At 43.7% G+C, this 18,911-nt stretch overlaps 1 protein-coding gene and 1 non-coding gene across 3 annotated transcripts; one reads left to right on the plus strand and one right to left on the minus strand.

Moving 5' to 3' along the window:
• Nucleotides 1-1,842: 1,842 nt before the first annotated feature.
• Nucleotides 1,843-15,973, plus strand: CDC6 (cell division cycle 6). 2 transcript variants are annotated; one of them, XM_041726088.1, is made up of 12 exons: nt 1,843-2,829; nt 3,676-3,863; nt 4,804-5,085; nt 5,210-5,409; nt 5,665-5,840; nt 6,246-6,352; nt 6,949-7,088; nt 8,610-8,710; nt 9,851-9,915; nt 13,250-13,452; nt 14,499-14,639; nt 15,159-15,973. In XM_041726088.1, the coding sequence occupies exons 2-12, from the start codon at nt 3,689-3,691 to the stop codon at nt 15,246-15,248; spliced, it is 1,680 nt and encodes a 559-aa protein (XP_041582022.1). In that variant the 5' UTR covers nt 1,843-2,829; nt 3,676-3,688; the 3' UTR covers nt 15,249-15,973. The 2 variants fall into 2 exon arrangements, with proteins under 2 accessions (XP_041582022.1, XP_041582021.1); XM_041726087.1 differs by having other exon boundaries at nt 1,843-2,811.
• LOC121474292 lies at nt 10,729-10,834 on the minus strand. The gene has a single exon (XR_005983313.1). It is a non-coding gene; the product is annotated as a U6 spliceosomal RNA (small nuclear RNA).
• Nucleotides 15,974-18,911: the final 2,938 nt, after the last annotated feature.

An 18,911-nucleotide genomic window follows, 5' to 3' on the forward strand; every position in this document is an offset into this window, starting at 1 on the left:
TCAGCGGTTTAGCGCCTGCCTTCGGCCCAGGGCGTAATCCTGGAGTCCCAAGATCGAGTCCCACATCAGGTTCCCTGCATGGGGCCTGCTTCTCCCTCTGCCTGTATCGCTGCCTCTCTCTCTGTCTCTCATGAATAAATAAATAAAATCTTTAAAAAATAAAAATCTAAAAAAAAACAAAGAAAAAGGTGGAAATCCACTTGGCAGGAATGTCCTTTCCATTCCTGCAGCAAGCATTTATTGCATACTTTATGCCAGGCACCTATGATAAAAAGATGGCTAGACTGGTCTTTGCCTCCAAGGAGCTCAGAGTCTAGCAGAACACTTCAGGGTAGCTACTACCAAGAGAAACCTATGTAAGTTATTAAAAGGCTTTAGGGAAGGCGGATGGCGTGTGGCATTCCCAATAGGAAATAGCAAGGTCAGAGGTCCAGAAGCAAGAAACTTCTGTAATATTGGAAAGGGAGAGTTTCATGTCAGTAACCAGGTAGAGACCTTTCAACCCGGACCTTCTAGGATTTTCTGCCTGCTTCCACAGTGGTCATTTATTCTTGTAGGCTTATACTGGACCAGTATTTTTCTTCCTGGTGAGTGTTTTCTTTTTTCTTTTCTTTTTTTTTCTTTCTTTTCTTTCTGGATTTTATTTATTTATTCATGAGAGAGAAAAGGCAGAGACACAGGCAGAGGGAGAAGCAGGCCCCATGCAGGGAGCTTCATGTGGGACTTGATCCTGGGATTCCTGGATCATTCCCTGGGCTAAAGGCAGGCGCTAAACCGCTGAGCCACCCAGGGATCCCCTGGTGAGTGTTTTCTTAGGCTCCAGGATGCCTATGATGTACCCATTGCTTCCTGGGCTCCCTCTAGCCACTGTAACTGAGGGAGGTTTTTATCCCATAAAGCTGGTCAGATACATGTTACCATTTCAGGTTAGTAAGGATGTTTTTTAGTCGCCCAGGTTATCAAAATATATGAGCTTCCTGGGATCTGTTGCTCCATTAAGAGATCAGACATACCATCTGGTTGAAAAGCCTCTGTTCTATGGTAACTTTTCTCATTCAAGGCAGCTAAACTATGTTGTAGTTTTCAGCTCCTAGAGAGTCTTCCCAAAATGTGCTCCCTCACCATCTCTTCCTGTTATTTTTAAAGCTTTAAGTGATCTTTACACCCCAGTAAGGCTCAAACTCATAACCCCAAGATCAAGAGTTGCCTGTTTCTCCTACTGAGCCAGCCAGGAGCCCCCATCTCTTCCAATTTATTTTTATTTTATTTTATTTTATATTTTCACACCTCTTCCAATTTAGAAGTATACAGAAGGCTTCCTATTTAGGACCTGCACCTAATACCTCTTCCTATGTTTAAGTGGTCAAGTGTTTGAGCTCCTGTCAGACTTCCTGAGTTCAAATGCCAGCTCTTCCACTTACTAGTTGTGTGACCTTGGGCAAATTTACTCAACCCATTTCAGTTTCCTCCTTTGCAAAATGAAAATAATACCAACTTAGTGCAGTGCTTGTGAGAATAAGGTTGTATAGGTAAAATACTTGAGCTCAGTCCCTGGCATACTTGAACACTCAGGATTTGCTCTTATCTCCTGTATGAGCTAACTACAATTAACTGATGATTGTAATAGCATTGTTTTCCTATTTCTCAGCTTCATTGTTCTATTTCATTTGAAATGGAAGGATGAAAGATAAATTCTTGGCATCATCTAGAATTGGGTTTTGGCCTTCAAGGTAACCTGAGGTTTAGCTAGGTTATTAGCTTTGGAAGCTGGCCTGTAAATTACTGCTCTAATTTATATTTTTCATTAAAAGCTCAGCTTGTCTCTTCTATAGCGGTCTTCTCTGGCCTTGAAACCCTAGTGTTTAGCCATAAAACAAGGTTTTAAAATTAAGAGGCCATAATTCTCTCAACCCACAATGTGTGGATTAATGGAATTAATGAGAAGGTGCACAGAATATTATTTTTATTTTTAACAAAAGCAAAGACCTGGTCCTATTTCTTACTTTTGAAACATAAATCAGGGGGATGCTGAGATGAAGTGTAGTGCATTTCTTTATGTATATAGAACTTGACCAAAAAAAACCATTGGTTTGAGTATCAGGAAATCTAGGTCCCAGGCTCTTCACTGCCAAGATGCTATGACCTCTAATTAACCCTCCACACGTTCGATTTGTGTTTTGCAGGGTTGAACATGAGATAAATAAGCGCCTAGTATCCTGCTTGACAGCCAGAGCCGCCCCCCAAATCATAGGTGTTAAGTGGTAGCTCTCTGAAAATGTATCCCATTAGGGTAATGAAAATGGATTGGTTTGACAGTGACCAGGGGCAACCACATCTCCGTACCTACCGTGGACAGAAGGGCGTGGAAACAGAGTCGCCTGCAGCTTAGACTACGACTCCCGCCACTCCTTGCGGCTATTCTGGTTCGCCTTTACCCAGAATCTCTCCCTCCGTAACCTCGCGTCTTCCCGCGGAAGCCCCGGATGTAGAATCCCCCGCCCCGCCCGTTCCCAGCTCGGTGGGCGTGGCCTCAAGGTAGCTCGGAGACCTGGGGCTCTCTTATTGGTTGTGGTCTTTCCGGCTGGACTGGACGCGAAGGAGGGGGCGTTGGCCAAGGCGCGCGGCGCTCTAGCGACAACCAATCAGAAGCCTGGCCGGCCTTTGGCGGGAGGCGGCAAAGCTGCGTCTCTGCAGATTTGGCGCGAGCGCTACTGGGGCATTTCTGCTGCTGGTGTGTAGTTCATTCGGAAGCTTGACCTGAGGAATCCTTGGAACCGTGTGCGAGAGACGTGAGGAAGAGCCGGCACAGAGGTGACTCAGCCTTGTCAGGTGGAGAGGAGAGGATTACTCGGGGAGGCCCAGGGCCTGGGAGGCAGCGGAATTGGGAGAGGGGCTGTGGCGAGGGCCGCTGCCTTCCTTGAGGCCCGAGGTGAAATGAGGGGAAAAGAGCTCAGGTCGCCGGAGGTTGGAGATCTGATGTCGGGTGAGGGAAGGGAGTCGGCTGGCAGTCGTGCGTGGAGTAAAGGGGCTGAATGTTGTAGGAGGGAGATGTCCCAGGGTGGGATTGCTAGCGTGTGGAGTGGGGACCGAGTGCCGGGCGGAGGGAGGACTGCAAATGTGGCAGGGTGCTGGACTAAGCTGGTGATAACGCCACACCCCGTGAGGGAGGGAATTCAAAGTACTGCACATATCTGTTAAGATCAACTTACTGCATCACTCAAGTGGTGAAGAACTTGGGCTCTGGAGCCAGAATGCCTGGTTTGCTATGGCTTTGGGCCTCTGTGCCTCTGAGTTTTCTCATCTGTAAAATAAGGATAATAAGAGTGCTTAGTGAGTGCCTAAGGGGCCCTGGGCTGGCTCAGTCGGTAGAGCACGGGACTCATGATCTCAGGGCCCCCAGTTCCAGCCCCACATTGGGTGTAGAGATTCCTTTTTTTTAAAAAAGAATAAGATAAAATAAGATAAAATGCTTATAACAACACCTAGTAGGTGTTACACCTAGTAGGTAGACAGCAAGTGTTATTATTGCTCAGATTTGGCTGTGAAGCAGAACTAAATGCTAAAATCTTGTTATAATTTATTGGAATGTTGCTCATCGATATAAATTCCATGTTAGCTATTTTCCTTGACTTTTACATATTGACTGGCTGTCCCATTATCTTTTTTTGTACCCAGCCGTGTTGCCATCATGCCTCAAACCCGATCCCAGTCACAGGCTACCATCAGATTTCCAAAAAAGAAGCTGTCTCAGACATTGAACAAAGCTAAAAACTCTGGTGACACCAAACTAGAACTGACCAATGTCCAGGCCACACGCCGTTCTTGTGTAAAAATTCTGCCTCTCAGCCCCAGAAAACGTTTGGGTAAGCTATCCATCATTTAAGTACAACATTTCGACCTGTAGTTGTTGACCTCTGATGCCTCATTCTTTGAAGCAGCTTCCAAAGTTCAGTTAAGACCACATTGTTCACTTTGGTTATTTTCAGAATGGATGTTGAGTTCATTTACTAAACTTCAGAGTGAAGCCACTGTTTCACAGTTCTGATCTTCAATTCCTTAATTTTGAACTTAGTTCTGTCATTGTTTTAAATGACTTGGCAGTTAGCTATTCTGAAGCTCTCATCTCATTGGTGGTGAAATTAATAGAAGCAGTGATATTTTTTTAGAACACTGGTTGGTGGTCCTTTTTTGTTTCATATCATTTGTTTTTTGTTTGTTTGTTTGTTTAAGATTTTATTTATTTATTCATGGGAGACACAGGCAGAAGCAGAAGCAGGCTCCATGCAGGGAGCACGATGTGGGACTCGATCCCGGGACTCCAGGATCACACCCCGGGCCAAAGGCAGGTGCTAAACTGCTGAGCCACCCAGGGATCCCCAGATCATTTGTTTTTAAACAAAATAAAGGGTGATGTGGCAGTATCTGGAGACATTTTTGGAAGTCACAACTGAGGGAGTGCTACTGGTATAGTGGATAAAGGCCAAGGATCCTGCTAAACATTCTACAATGCACAGGACAGCCCTCCGTAAGAATTATTTGGTCCACGATCTCAATGGTGCCAAGATGGGAAACCTTGTTTTAGAACAATTATCATTCCACTAAACCCCTTTGCTTTCTACCAAATGATTGTTACGTTCAGTAGTGCCATCTGGTGGCCAATATGTGCTTCTAGCTGAGAGGTGTTCTGTTTTGGTGGTTTTGACTATAGAAATTTGCCTCTTTCTGGGAAAAGCAGAGATATTTGCAAGTCCTTTTAGTATCCACTACTATGGATGATCATATTTTGATTTTACTATATTTCAGGTGATGACAATCTGTGCAACACTCCTCATTTACCACCCTGTTCTCCACCAAAGCAAGGCAAGAAAGAGAATGGCCCCCCTTGCTCCCGTTCACCTAAGGGACGCAGATTGGTATTTGACAATGAGCTGACAATTAAGTCTCCTAGCAAAAGAGAACAAGCCAGAGCTCACCAAAACAAAACCCACTCCTCCGTTCGAAAAGATCAAGAGGTCACAACAAATCCTGAACAGAGATGTCCACTGGAGAAAGAACCTGCGTGTGTGAGACTGTTCAAACAAGAAGGTTCGTTCTTACGTGGCAACTTTTAGCGCAGCCTGGTCAACAAGGCTGGTGACTCCAAACAAAACCTGGTGGATCTTCTCAGTCACCTCTGTTGTCTCTAATTGTCCTTTCACGTCTGACACAGGCACTTGCTACCAGCAAGCAAAGCTGGTCCTCCATACAGCTGTCCCGGATCGGCTGCCTGCCAGGGAAAAGGAGATGAATGTCATCAGGAATTTCCTGAGGGAGCACATCTGTGGGAAAAAAGCCGGAAGTCTTTATCTTTCTGGTGCTCCTGGAACTGGAAAAACTGCCTGCTTAAGCCGAATTCTGCAAGACCTTGAGGTATACGGAGAGTCTGAAATATGATGGTCTTGCTAAAATGACACTTGGTTATTAAGGGTTAAGAAAGGTAGATGTGCTTAGGGGATTTCAGTCTTCCCTCAAATAAGATGTTTTTAGTTTTATTGTCTAAATCTTTCCAAACAAAAGGAGAGCAGATTATTCTTTTATATAATGTTAACTCCTCAAAGACATTTTCAGGTCCTATCAAAACTTTTATCTGAGGGCTAAATATCTCTCATGTTTGCATTTTTCTAGAAGGAACTGAAAGACTTTAAAACTATCATGCTGAATTGCATGTCCTTAAGGAGTGCCCAGGCTGTATTCCCAGCTATTGCTCAGGAGATTTGTCAGGAAGAAGTATCCAGGCCAGCTGGGAGGGACATGATGAAGAAACTGGAAAACCGTATGACTGCAGAGAAGGGCCCCATGATGTAAGTACTGCTCTGCTGCATGTTCTGTGAAAATCTGCAAGGTCTGCTGCCCACAGACTCACAATCTAGTCTCTTGAACTTATCAGTTTGTACAAGAAAAGAACATTTCCTATATTTGCTGTACAAGAGGTGGTTACATATGCTTAAAAGGAAAGAAAGAGGAAAAATACACCTCCTAATTTTAAATTGGAAAAAAAATGTTCTGAAATGAATTGTTTGAAAAACCTGTATATTACTTTTGTGCGATGGTAGGGGTATCATTGTAACAGGGACTGGAGAAAGGACAGATAATGACCTTCAAACTGGTGTCAGTTGTAGGAATATGAGCTGGAGTCAGCCCAGATCTAACAGATTGGAGAGTTAGAAAGGTGAACATGGATGCTAATTGTTTCTCTCTATACCTAGTGTGTTGGTGTTGGACGAGGTGGATCAGCTGGACAGCAAAGGGCAGGATGTATTGTACACACTGTTTGAATGGCCCTGGCTAAGCAATTCTCGATTGGTGCTGATTGGTTAGTACTCAGTTGCTGTTACGGGATGGGTCTAAAGAATTCTTTTTTTAATCTCTTCGTCTTATCACCTATTTTATCTTAAGCTTTCTGCTTTCTTATCAAGATGAAAAAGTTACTGGGACGCCTGGGTGACTCAGCAGTTGAGGTCTGCCTTCCGGCTCAGGGCATGATCCTGGAGTCCTGGGATCCTGGAGTCCTGGGATTGAGTCCTACATCAGGCTCTCTGTGTGTCTCTCATGAATAAATAAATAAAATCTTTTTTTAAAAAAGAAAAAGTTACTATAAAATAATAGTAGTTTTAACCTAAAATCAGTTTTGTTAAATTTGAATAGAAATGACATAATACTTCATTTCAGAAAAAGTTGACTTTTGGAGTATCTGGTCCTGCTTATCAGTGAACAGTTCTAAACCTAACTTGAAAAGAACATTCTAAAATGACTGTGTCTATCTTACCTAATAAGTATTGGGGTGGGGGTGGGGTGATAAGCGACAGAATGCTGGATTATAATTGGAAGTTGTGTACAGCTTTCAAAGGGTTTAGTTTTCCTTTGAGATGATTTGACTGTGATGATTGGTAGTATTTATCTCCTCCTTAGGTATTGCTAACACTCTAGATCTCACGGACAGAATTCTGCCGAGGCTTCAAGCTAGAGAAAAATGTAAGCCGCAGCTGTTGAACTTCCCACCTTATACCAAAAATCAGATAGCTACTATCTTGCAGGAGCGGCTTGATTTGGTAAGTGCCCCCCATTGTACCACATTATGTGTCCCTTGGATCACCTCAGGTGGGGAAACCTAACAGTCCTAAAATATTTTTGCTTAGAGGGGCGCCTGGGTGGCTCAGTCAGTTGAGGATCTGACTCCTGATCTCAGCTCAGATCTCAGTCTTAGGGGTGTGAGTTCAAGCCCCACACTGGGCTCCACACTGGGTGTGGAGCTTACTTAAATTTTTTTATTTTTTGCTTAGATTGCTTTCCTCAGCAGGGAGTTACTGTGGGCCATAGTGAGAACATTTTTTTTTTCCCCCAAAGATTTTATTTATCCATTCATGAGAAACACAGAGAGAGAGGCTGAGACACAGGCAGAGGGAGAAGCAGGCTCCATGCAGGGAGTCGGACGCGGGACTCAATCCCGGGACTCCAGGATCACGCCCTGGGCTAAAGGCAGGCACCAAACTGCTGAGCCACCCAGGGATCCCCCAGTATTGAGAACATTTTTATATGAATTTCCACTCAAGGTTCCATTTATTGGATGCCTCACTGTTGGAACAAAAATCAGAGAGGCTTTGGTTGCTCAGTCAGTTAAGCATCCCACTATTGATTTCAGCTTGGGTTTTTTTTTTTTTTTTAGGATTTTATTTATTTATTCATGAGAGACACAGAGAGGCAGAGACATAGGCAGAGGGAGAAGCAGGCTCCCTGTGGTGAGGCCAGTGCGGGGGGACCCCAGGATGAAGACCTGAGCCAAAGGCAGATGCTCAACCACTGAGCCACCCAGGCATCCCTCAGCTCAGATCTTGATCTCAGGGTTGTGAGTTCAAGCCCCATGCTGGGCTTTGTATTGGGTTGCACACTCAGTGTAGAGTCTGATTCTCCCTCTGCTCTTCCCCCTGCTCCTCCCCTCTCCCCGCTTTTGTATGGACACTCTTTTTAAGTTTATTTGCTTTTAGCAATCTCTCTCTCTCTTTTTTTTTTTTTAAAGATTTTATTTATTCATGAGAGACACAGAGAGAGGCAGAGGCTTAGTCAGAGGAAGAAGCAGGCTCCCCGCAGGGAACCCAATGTGGGACTCGATTCCAGAACCTGGGATCACGCCCTGGGCCAAAGGCAGATGCTCAGCTGCTGAGCCACACAGGCCTCCCGTTTTTTAGTAATCTCTACGCCCAATGTGGGGCTCACGCTCATGACCCCAAGATCAAGACTCGCATGCTCTTCCGACTGTGCCAACAAGGCACCTCTCAATGGTTTTATAATGGCCTGTAAAAATGGGGCCTTTGAGAAAACTTTCTTTTGAAAATGACCAAATAGATTTTATTTTATTCATTTTGCTAATTTCTGGTTGCCCCCCCCCCCTTTCCTGAGCTTCTACCACATGCCTACAAAATGTATAAATGCGTAAATTTTTCTCTCTTGGACCCTAAAGGATGGCCAGTCAAGTTTAGACTTAATGTGAAAATATTTATGTCTGGGACCTAAATTACAGAGAAGGGGAGTCTCATATATAGTTCATGCTGTCATCTTCTATGTCTTGTCCAAAGGTATCTAGAGCTCAGGTTCTGGATAATGCTGCCATTCAGTTCTGTGCCCGAAAAGTCTCTGCTCTTTCAGGAGACGTTCGAAAAGCACTAGATGTTTGCAGGTGAGTTATGGCACTGTTGGCTGCTTTTATTAAAAAAAGAAATGCTGTTAATTGTCTCATGTAACTCAAGTGAATGTGGCTTAAGAGGCTGCATTCTGCCACTTTTTACACTCAGAAAGGAGGACTTGTTTCTCAGTGGGGAGCTCTGCATTTCCACCGTGTTAATGTCTGAAACATTATCAGTCCATTACCTACAGAGGGAGAAACAAATGAGATGTTGCTGGCACTCCCTGTGGTGATTATAGATTGGTTAATTACATTTGTATTAAAAAAGACTCCAGTTTACTTTTCCATTAGCTGGTCTCAAGCAGGTTTATTTATGGACCTGAACCATCTTTGCCTTTAGACTTTTTTCCCTTCCTTTGCTTTTGTGAGCACCCCTTCCTCCAGTTGGTGGTCCCCCACACTTGTACTCCAGACCTCTCTCCCTTCCCATCCTCTGCCTCTCCTGCTGGGGAAAGCCTCTGTGCTGACTGATGAAATTTCTTCCTTCCCAGTAGGGACACTGGGTCCATTAAAATGATACTTGCTGTGCAGGCCCGCTGGTCTAACCTCCCCCTACTGCCATGCAAAAGATCCAGGTCTGGCTTATGGCTTCCTGTGGGCACAGTACTTTGGAGACAACAGTGGGAGAGTAAGCTCTTCCTATTGCTAGATGGCATGATCCTGGATTTCAAAGTTTCCCCTAGTCAGCAAACTACTTGAGTAAAGACTGCAGCTATGAGCAATTGTCATGTAGGCTGGTGTGGTTTAGCCTACACATATATGTATATATAACTGAGGACTCCTTTTTAGGTCCAGTGTGTATGGGTGGTACTGGCTCTCTGTAGGCCATCACCCACCCACATATCCTCTCTCCTATCCATGACATTTTTTCCTCTTTCAAAATGTTATTATTGGCTTAATGTATGATGACCTACTTGGCATCTATAAGAGGAAACCATATAGTGTTGAAAGTTTCTCGGATTCCCTAGTCCATGAATTATTTCAAGGCAACTAAGTCCCCTTTAGCTGAGACATAACCAAGTTTTGTTTGGGGTCTTTAAAGTTATAAAACATGTGTCTGTTTTTGAGCTTGGTGGTTTGGTGTGGTGTTTGGTTTGGCTCAGCCTAAATTAATTTTAGAAATTTTTTTTATAGGAGAGCTATTGAAATTGTAGAGTCGGATGTCAAAAGCCAGACTGTCCTCAAACCGCTGTCTGAATGTAAGTAGTTTATCTCTTTCCCATCTTCCTTTATAATTGGAAGCTTAACTTTTCTGAGAAAAGAGGTAGAAAGATGAAATGAACATAGTTAAATCCACACCCTTTTCTATATGTCTGTGTTTTTTGTCAGTTTCATCTACTTCACTTCAATCTGGCCTGTCTGTGCTATAGTCCATGCATTGGTGAAAACGAGTTCCCTAGTGTATTACATAAATGGTTAGGTCATGATAAGTTTTCTTTTTTTTTTCTTTTTTCTTTTTTTAAACATTTTATTTATTTATTCATGAGAGACACACAGAGAGAGGCAGAGACAACAGGCAGAGAGAGAAGCAGGCTCCATGCAGGGAGCCTGATGTGGGACTTGATCCCCGGACCCCAGGATCACGCCCTGGGCCCAAGGCAGTTGCTCAACCACTGAGCCACCCAGGTGTCCCAAGTTTTCTTTCTAAGCTCTGGAAATGAAAATTGTAGACAGTAAGGCTTGATCAGTTTCCCTCTGGGTTCTTGTATTGCGTTCACTTTAGGTCTTTTTGTTTTGTTTTGTTTTTATTGAAGTTTGATTTGCCAGCATATAATATAACACCCAATGCTCATCTCATCAAGTGCCCTCCTCAGTTACCCAAAAATATGGAATGCGGGCAGCCCAGGTGGCTCAGTGGCTTAACACCACCTTCATTCTCAGGTGTGGTCCTGGAGACCCAGGATCGAGTCCCACGTCAGGCTCCCTGCATGGAATGGAGCCTGCTTCTCCCTCTGCCTGTGTCTGTGCCTCTCTCTCTCTGTGTCTCTCATGAATAAATAAATAAAATTTAAAAAAATATGGAATGCTTCACGAATCTGCATGTCATCCTTGCACAGAGGCCATGCTAATCTTCTCTGTATCTCTGTATTTTAGTATATGTGCTGCCGAAGCGAGCACACTCACTTTAGGTCTTGATATAGGTGAGAAGAAAGTAAGTAAGTCAGACAGTGAAAGAATCCAGTTCAACGTGGGATATCTCAAGCCTTTAGACAAGTCTAGGAAGGTGGAGGTACAAAGATGATATTGCTACAGTGGGCAGTTATAAAAATGATAAAATTAATTTTCCTGGGCAGCCCAGGTGGCCCAGCGATTTGGCAACGGCTTTGGCCTGGGGCGTGATCCTGGAGACCCGGGATCGAGTCCCACGTCGGGCTCCCTGCATGGAGCCTGCTTCTCCCTCTGCTTGTGTCTCTGCCTCTCTCTCTCTCTGTCTGTCATGAATAAATAAATAAATTATTTTTAAAAAAATAAAATGAAATTAATTTTCCTTTCTGTTAGCCTGTTCTTTTAGTCATGGCAGATGTAAAATGGCCATGAACTACATATCTTGTTGGTATTTAATATTCAGTGTTAATCTTTAGAAACAGGACAGTCTGATTTGATTGTTTCTTTCCTCTTTCACTCCTGCACTGGTTGAGAGTTATCAAAAATTGTTTCTAACGTTATAGTTCCACAGAAAACATCTTTCCTTCTTTCTATTCTTTTCTTTTTTATTTCCTTTTCTTTTCTTTCTCATCAATTTGTTGAAAAATAATTAATAAAAATATTTCAGTGCTTAGGCTGATGGCAGGTGATACAGATATAGATGAGATACTGCTTTCTCTTTAACTTTTCAAATTATTCCTTTGTCCTCTACCAATGACATTTAGGCTTGTCAGTACCCTTGTGAGCACCACGGGCACACACGTAGCTAAAGGAGGTTGTAAGTTTCTGGCATATAGTATTAGACTAACCTAATACCTGTCTTTGCCCTTTGGTATGTGTGATTAGCTTTTGATGGTTCTAGAAAGCTATACGGAGGCTTACTTCAACTAAATATAAGAGGCTCTTTTCTTTTCTTTTCTTTTCTTTTCTTTTCTTTTCTTTTCTTTTCTTTTCTTTCTTTCTTTCTTTTCTTTCTTTCTTTCTTTCTTTCTTTCTTTCTTTCTTTCTTTCTTTCTTTTCTTGTTTCTTTTCTTTTCTTTCCTTTTCTTTCCTTTCTTTCGAGTGGGAGCCCACAAGTGGGGAGGGGCAGAGGGAGAGAGAATCTTAAGCAGGCTCCATGCTGGGGGGGGGGCTCAATCTCATGATCCTGAGATCATGACCTGAGCCAAAATCAAGTCTATGCTTAACCAAGTGAGCCACCCAGGCGCCCCAAGACTGGCACTTTCTAATAAATAGTGCTTACTGGGCTTCTTTGACGTGTAGGTGGGTTCCCTAGCTTTGAAAGTATTCAAACAGGGCAGCCTGGTGTTTCAATGGTCTAGCGCCACCTTCAGCCCAGGGCCTGATCCTGGAGACCCAGGGAGTCCCACGTCAGGCTCCCTGCATGGAGCCTACTTCACTCTGCCTCTCTCTCTCTGCCTCTCTCTCTCTCTCTCTCTCTTTCTGTTTCTCATGAATAAATAAATAAAATCTTAAAAAAAATTTTCAAACAAAAACTGGATAGATGCCCACTAGTTGAAATTGTTGGGGTAGGGAGCAAGAAGAGACCTCTAAATTCCTTTCAGCTTTTAAGATTCTGCTACTTGATCAGTGATCTCTAGTTTTTCCACTACCGTTAGCATCCTGGTTGTGGTAATGAAATAAAAGTAAATTTCTTTGGGGCAACTGCACATGGTCTGAGGAAGTAATTTAGGCAAAGGTTGTTACAGCAAATCCCTCCTCTGTCTTGCAATTCATGCATCTCCAAACAATGAGGCCATAGTCCTAGGCATCTTGTTGGCAGCTCCCCAACCTCCGGCCTCTCAGATGGTGCTATCTGCTAAGATATCCAATGACATTTTCTCAAGTGTTGCTCTATTGTAGATCGTCTTAGGCAAGTGAACCAAACCTCAAAGGTCATTTGGGGAAGCTATCTAGAGGACTTATGTAGGATTCACTTTATTGTCCACATTTAGCCACTCATTTGAAAGTATTAGGTAATTCTTACAACTTTTTTACCTTTCTTAATTACTAGGCACAATCATCTTTACTTCAAGGTTCTCTTTTTCATCTTCAAGATACTGAGAATTTCTGAGGCAGAATACAGTAGTTCTCTGTCTAGACCTTATTCTTTCATGAGGTGGATTTTGTCTCTCTGACATTAAATGGCATTCTACAGGACAAAATAGCCCATCATTCTGTGCAGAAAAAGGATAACCCTGTTTTCCAAGCCATCATCTTTCTGAAGATAGCAATTTCATCCTTTGACTTATAGTTATAGAATTGGAACCTCTGCTTTGCTACCTCATGACACCACTTGAATTTCCTCCAACTAAAATTTAGTATCATCTGTCTCAATATGTATGATATTTTAAAAATCTAATGAAGCTTGATTTATTTACTTTTTAGGCACATCACCCTCTGAGTCACTGGTTCCCAAGCGGGTTGGTCTTATTCACATATCCCAAGTCATATCAGAAGTTGATGGTAACAGAATGACTTTGAGCAAAGAAGGAGCACAAGATTCCTTTCCTCTTCAGCAGAAGATCTTGGTCTGCTCTTTGCTCCTCTTGATCCGGCAGCTGAAAATCAAAGAAGTCACTCTGGGGAAGGTGAGTGGAGAATCTCAGCAGATGGAACTGGAGTGGATGAGAATGCTTTGCAGAGCAAATATTGTCCAAATGGCCTATTATGCTTTAGCTGATAGGAATTAAGAATGGGTTTTTAACAGTAAGAACAAATACTGGTCCCATATAAAAGGCAACTGACTTTATTTCCCTTGGGTTGTGGTTGAGAATTTTCCATTCATCTCCTCCCCTTCATTTCTCCCTCTCCCTATAAAATATATACAGCTCCTCCTCCTGCTTTCCAGTAGAGGTTTCGGCAATACCTACAAAAAGCCTGTTCAAGGATCTTTTTTTTTTTTAAGATTTTATTTATTTATCCATGAGAGACATAGAGAGAGAGGCAGAGACATTGGTAGAGGGAGAAGCAGGCTCCCTGTAGGGAGCCCAATGTGGGACATGGTCCCAGGACCCCAGGATCACACCCTGAGCCCAAGATAGATGTTCAACCACTGAGCCACTTAGGCACCCCCTGTTCAAGGATTTTTTTTTTTTCCCCTGTTCAAGGATTTTATTGAAAAGAAGGGGATGCTTGGGTGGCTCAGCAGTTGAGCATCTGCCTTCAGGTCAGGGTGTGATCCTGACCTGGGGATCAAGTCCCACATTGGGCTCACTACAAGGAGCCTGCTTCTCCCTCTACCTGTCTCTCTGCCTCTCTCTCTCTCTCTCTCTGAGTCTCTCATGAATAAATAAGTAAAATCTTTAAAAACTTTTTAAAAAGAGGGAAAATTGGGGTTTTCGGATAACTTATAAATGCAAATTCACACTTTTTTTTTTTAAGATTTTATTTATTTATTCATAGAGACACAGAGAGAGAGAAAGGCAGAGATACAGGCAGAGGGAGAAGCAGGCTCCATGCAGAGAGCCCGACATGGGACTCCATCCAGGGTCTCCAGGATCATGCCCCAGGCTGCAGGCAGCGCTAAACTGCTGCGCCACCAGGGCTGCCCGCAAATTCACACTTTTAAACAAAATTATAAGGTTACAAGAGATAGAACTTTTCAACAACGTTTGTTCTCCCTTCTTCCTTCCAGTTATACGAAGCCTATAGTAACGTCTGTCGCAAACAGCAGGTGGCAGCTGTGGACCAGTCCGAGTGTTTGTCACTTTCAGGACTCTTGGAGGCCAGGGGCATTTTAGGATTAAAGAAAAACAAGGAAACCCGCTTCACAAAGGTACAACTAACTGCTTTTTTTTTTTAAGATTTTATTTATTTATCCATGAGAGACACAGAGAGATGCAGAGAAAAAGGCAGAGACACAAGCAGGAGAAGCAGGCCCCATGCAGGGAGTCTTCATGGGACATGGGACTCGATTCTGGGTCTCCAGGATCACCACCCTGGCCGAAGGCAGCAGGCACTAAACTGCTGAGCCACCTGGGCTGCCCCTAACCGCTTCTTTGTGATAATGCTTTTAATTGTCCTGTTTTTAATTGTAATGCTTATCTTTTTTTGCTAAAGTAAAGATTTAAATATGACCACAGTTAGGTAAACTGGGTTTTTTTTGGTAGGTAGTGTTGAAGATCTGGGAGGATGGGACTTGGTATGAATGAGGTATTTTCTGCAAACCATTGACAAAGCAGTGTTTAACTTGCTTGCCTCTTGGGACAAAAGTTCAACGTGGTAGAAGTTTATGTAATAAAAACTTGGCTTTTGTGAGTTCTCCACCATGAAAAGTCCTTTTCTCTTCCTCCAGGTGTCTTTGAAGATTGAAGAGAAGGAAGTAGAGCATGCCCTAAAAGACAAAGCTTTAATTGGAAATATCTTAGCTACTGGATTGCCTTAAATTCTTTTTTTATACTAATATGCTACCCAAAAGTATCCAGCTGGCATTTAAAGAGCTCTGGAGTCTTCATTTTAGTACTTTATGCATTCAAGTCTGCAGGTCTGAAAACAAATATGACTTTTTTTTTAAGATTTTATTTCATTTTAAGTAATCTGTACACCCAACATGGGGCTCGAACGAAAGTGGCATGCTCTTCTGACTGAGCCTGCCAGGTGCCCACCGAAATACTAGCTTTTTAAATGTGAAACTGATAAATTTTAATCTATTGATTCATGAATATTAGCACAGAACAATGATTTTGGGCCTTATTTTAATGCATTAAAAATTACCAAGTAGATTCTTTTTAATTATATTCACTACCTCCACCTCCTGTATGTCTCTAATCAATATGCTTATATTACAGTATATAGTCTGGATTTATGCTGTGGAATGTTGCCTGTACTTACCTCTTAGTTTCTTCAAACATTGGTGTATTTTAAAGAACTTTGGGGCTAGAGTAAAAAGAATGAAAAAGGATGTTCAGGAAAATAAGCAAGTCTACATGGAGATCTAGAGGACACTTTGCTCAAAGACTTTTTTTCTTTTTGGAGTATACTGTGTTCACGTTGCACATCCACATTGTGATGTTTTAAAGACTCATTGAGTTTCTTGGACACTGCCAAGGTTGTGGGGGTGGTAAAAGGAATGTAACTATGGACTGTGAATATATTTATTTCCAAGTTTCATTCTTTGTCTTTTTAAGTATTCACATTTCAAGAGACCTCAGACTTTTCAGCAGACAATGTAAAAATTTCTCCCCAAACTGTTGCATAGTCTTAGCTGCCCTCAGATGAAGCCACTTGTTTCCAGAGGCCTTTATTTGGGATTGGATTTTCATCTAAACCTCAGAATTTTCCAGTCTTATTAGATAAATTAATCCATATGGCCACTCAAATCTTCCCTTTTCTGGGTTTGGTTTCCAAAGGCATTCGATGGTAACTTGTGAGGGGGACACCAGAGGGCACTATTATAACACACTGGCTGCCTTAAAAGTGCAGGCATGAGGCTGGGGTAGTTTAGAGGGGAGGGGGAGAAAACCTAAGTTTGCTCTTTTGAGGAGATGGCTATACTTTCATAACTCAAGCAGATGCCTGGAATGCCAGCCATGTGTGATAGGAATGGTCTGAGAGCCCGTGACCAAGCCTGTGCTTCTCCCAGCTCTTTTGCTTCTGACATGACTTGAATTTAGGAACTTGATATTGTACAAATGATCTGTTGGCCACTGTTTCATTCATGCTGCCCACTGTATCCTTGCAATGCGATCTGGGCTACAGCAGATGGTATGGGATAGAAGAAGGACACACAGCCCTCTGAAATGAACACCAGCCAGCCGCGGGTGTGGCAGAGCAGGGTCTGCAGACTAGTCTGAGTGTCCTCGCCCTCTCACCTTTCCTAGAGCACTCACTCCCTCTGAGGGTCACTTGTGAATGGAAAACGGTTTCATACCTAGAAGCCCGAGAGCGTCTGGGGCTACAAGGGTTAACAAGCATAATTGCAAAGATTGTCCGAAGGCTGATGGAAAGCAGAGCCTGAATGGGATTGAGAACAGATGCGAGGCTTGATTTAAATTACATTTTATTGGATGCTGCAGCCTTAAGAGACGTGACTGCTTTACAGTTTGTTTCCACACTGTGGGCAGCTGCTGTCTGTTCTGTGTCCACAGTAGGATCCTGCCCAGAAAGGAGCGGCCTCCCCACCTCGTTGTGTTTGAGGCTTGGCGCCTTCCTCTTAACTGTAGGGCTTGAGTCAGGAACATGGCTTGACTCGCAGTGGGGCTGCTATGTATCCTCCATGGCTCAGAGCCAAGATCGTATTTGCAGATTCAAAGGGGCCAAATTTCTTTCCCCTCTACCTCTTCTCTCTCCCTTTCCCCTGGTATTTGGAAATAGGGTTTTCTCTGTACTGGGTTGTTAGTTTCCTTTCTTTCAGTTCTCCCCCCACTGTCAATTTCTAGGTCATTGCTGCTCTTAAGACTTCAGCAATTGGAACAGGGTTGGTTCTGTCAATGATGCGTGAAGCAGACTTAGAGTCCCTGCTTGGCTTCCGCTGCCCTTGTGGGAGCAAAAGCTGATGTATGTTTGTCAGTGAAGTCTTAAGTGTAATTCAGACAGCCGGGGAGCAGACTGAGAAGAGGAAGAAAGTCCGTTTCTTGCTGGCTTTTCTCACTGGAGCTGAGAGCTATGGGAAGGTAGTGGGATTTTTAGAGGGATGGGCTGGGCTTGTGGTTAATAGTTTCTGCCAGGATCGTTCCCTGTTTCACATGGAGTAGAGGCAAAGATGCTGACCCACATTCTTCCTCTTGAAGGTGGTGGGGTGTGTGTCTACATCCCGATTTATTTTTCTTCAAAGAAGCAGATACAGCTTCCATAGAGTGTTAGTGGGTATTGCCATGGAAAGAACATAGACACAATAAAATTGGTGTGAGTTTCAACCCCAGAGCTGCCACTGACCTTTCTGGCTCAGCAAAGACTTGCCTGTGGCGAGATAACTGGCAAGAATGTGTGAGGTCCAAGCTACCCAGAGATCAAAAATGTTGACGGAGCTCTATTTGCTGCCCCCCCCCAACCCCATCCATTGCTCCCTGCCATCATTAAGTGCCCTTTTAAGATCTACTAATGAGACCTGGGAGGGAGGATGGAGATACATCTTGGGAATTCTAAAAAATATCCATCGAGAGGTGTTGCCTTGACTACTGAGGGAGACCAAAAGAAAGAGCCAAGTTTGAGATGTTACTTATATTTGTGTCTGTCCCCAGCACATAGTACAACGTCCGGGACCTGGTAGGTATTCAGTAAACAGTTGTCGAATGAACAGACAAATGAACCAAGGAAGACGCTGCCTTTCGGAGGTAAACATTGCCCGTGTTTCTTCATGGAGGTGGAGTAGGCACCTGTAAAAGAAGGGTGCTCCATCTTAACAAGATGTGTCTTGACACATTGTGGAGCGTTTATTGGCCTCTATTGGCCTCGCAGATGCGTACCAATCTCTCCCTCTGATGTAGTGGCATTTTGCTTGAGGCAACTTCCATGTTGCTCCCAGGAAGCCTTGGGTTTGGAGAGAGAGCGTGCCCTACCTATGGGCTGGGAAGATAAGATGGGTGCCTGCCTGGATGTTCCCAGTGTCCCTAGGGATGGGCCAGAAGCTGTCTCTAGCTGGCAAGGGATCAGGGAGGAACACACCTCTGGTGTCCCACTTTTCAACTCTTGAGGAAAGTTAAGATCTCGGGTTCCAACTAAAGATGTAGGGTGCCCTCTGACACGGAGTCTTGTAAGTGGCAAACAGTGCAGGTCTCCCATTTCTCGGAAGTGCATTCTGCCCCCGCCCCTGTGTGTGTGGGGGAGGTGTGCCCTCTGGCCTCCCGTGATTTTCAACCCCAGCCCCAAGGCACTGGCAGTAGAAGCTAATTGGGTGCAAGGGGCCTGGGCAGAGGCTGTCTGAAGACTGGCGAAAGGAGAGAGCCAGCTCCTTTTTAAAAAAGCTCTAATTGAGTTCTGAATCAGCCTCCCTCTCTTTGATCCCTCCTCTGTTTCCCACACTGCCTGAAAGAGCTAGATCAGCACTTTATAACAAGGGTGCGTCTGCTCCCCACACCGCCCCCTCCCCGCCGCTCTCCGCCGCGGAGCC

Source organism: Vulpes lagopus, chromosome 12, assembly GCF_018345385.1.
Source record: "Vulpes lagopus strain Blue_001 chromosome 12, ASM1834538v1, whole genome shotgun sequence".
Lineage (NCBI taxonomy): Eukaryota > Metazoa > Chordata > Mammalia > Carnivora > Canidae > Vulpes > Vulpes lagopus.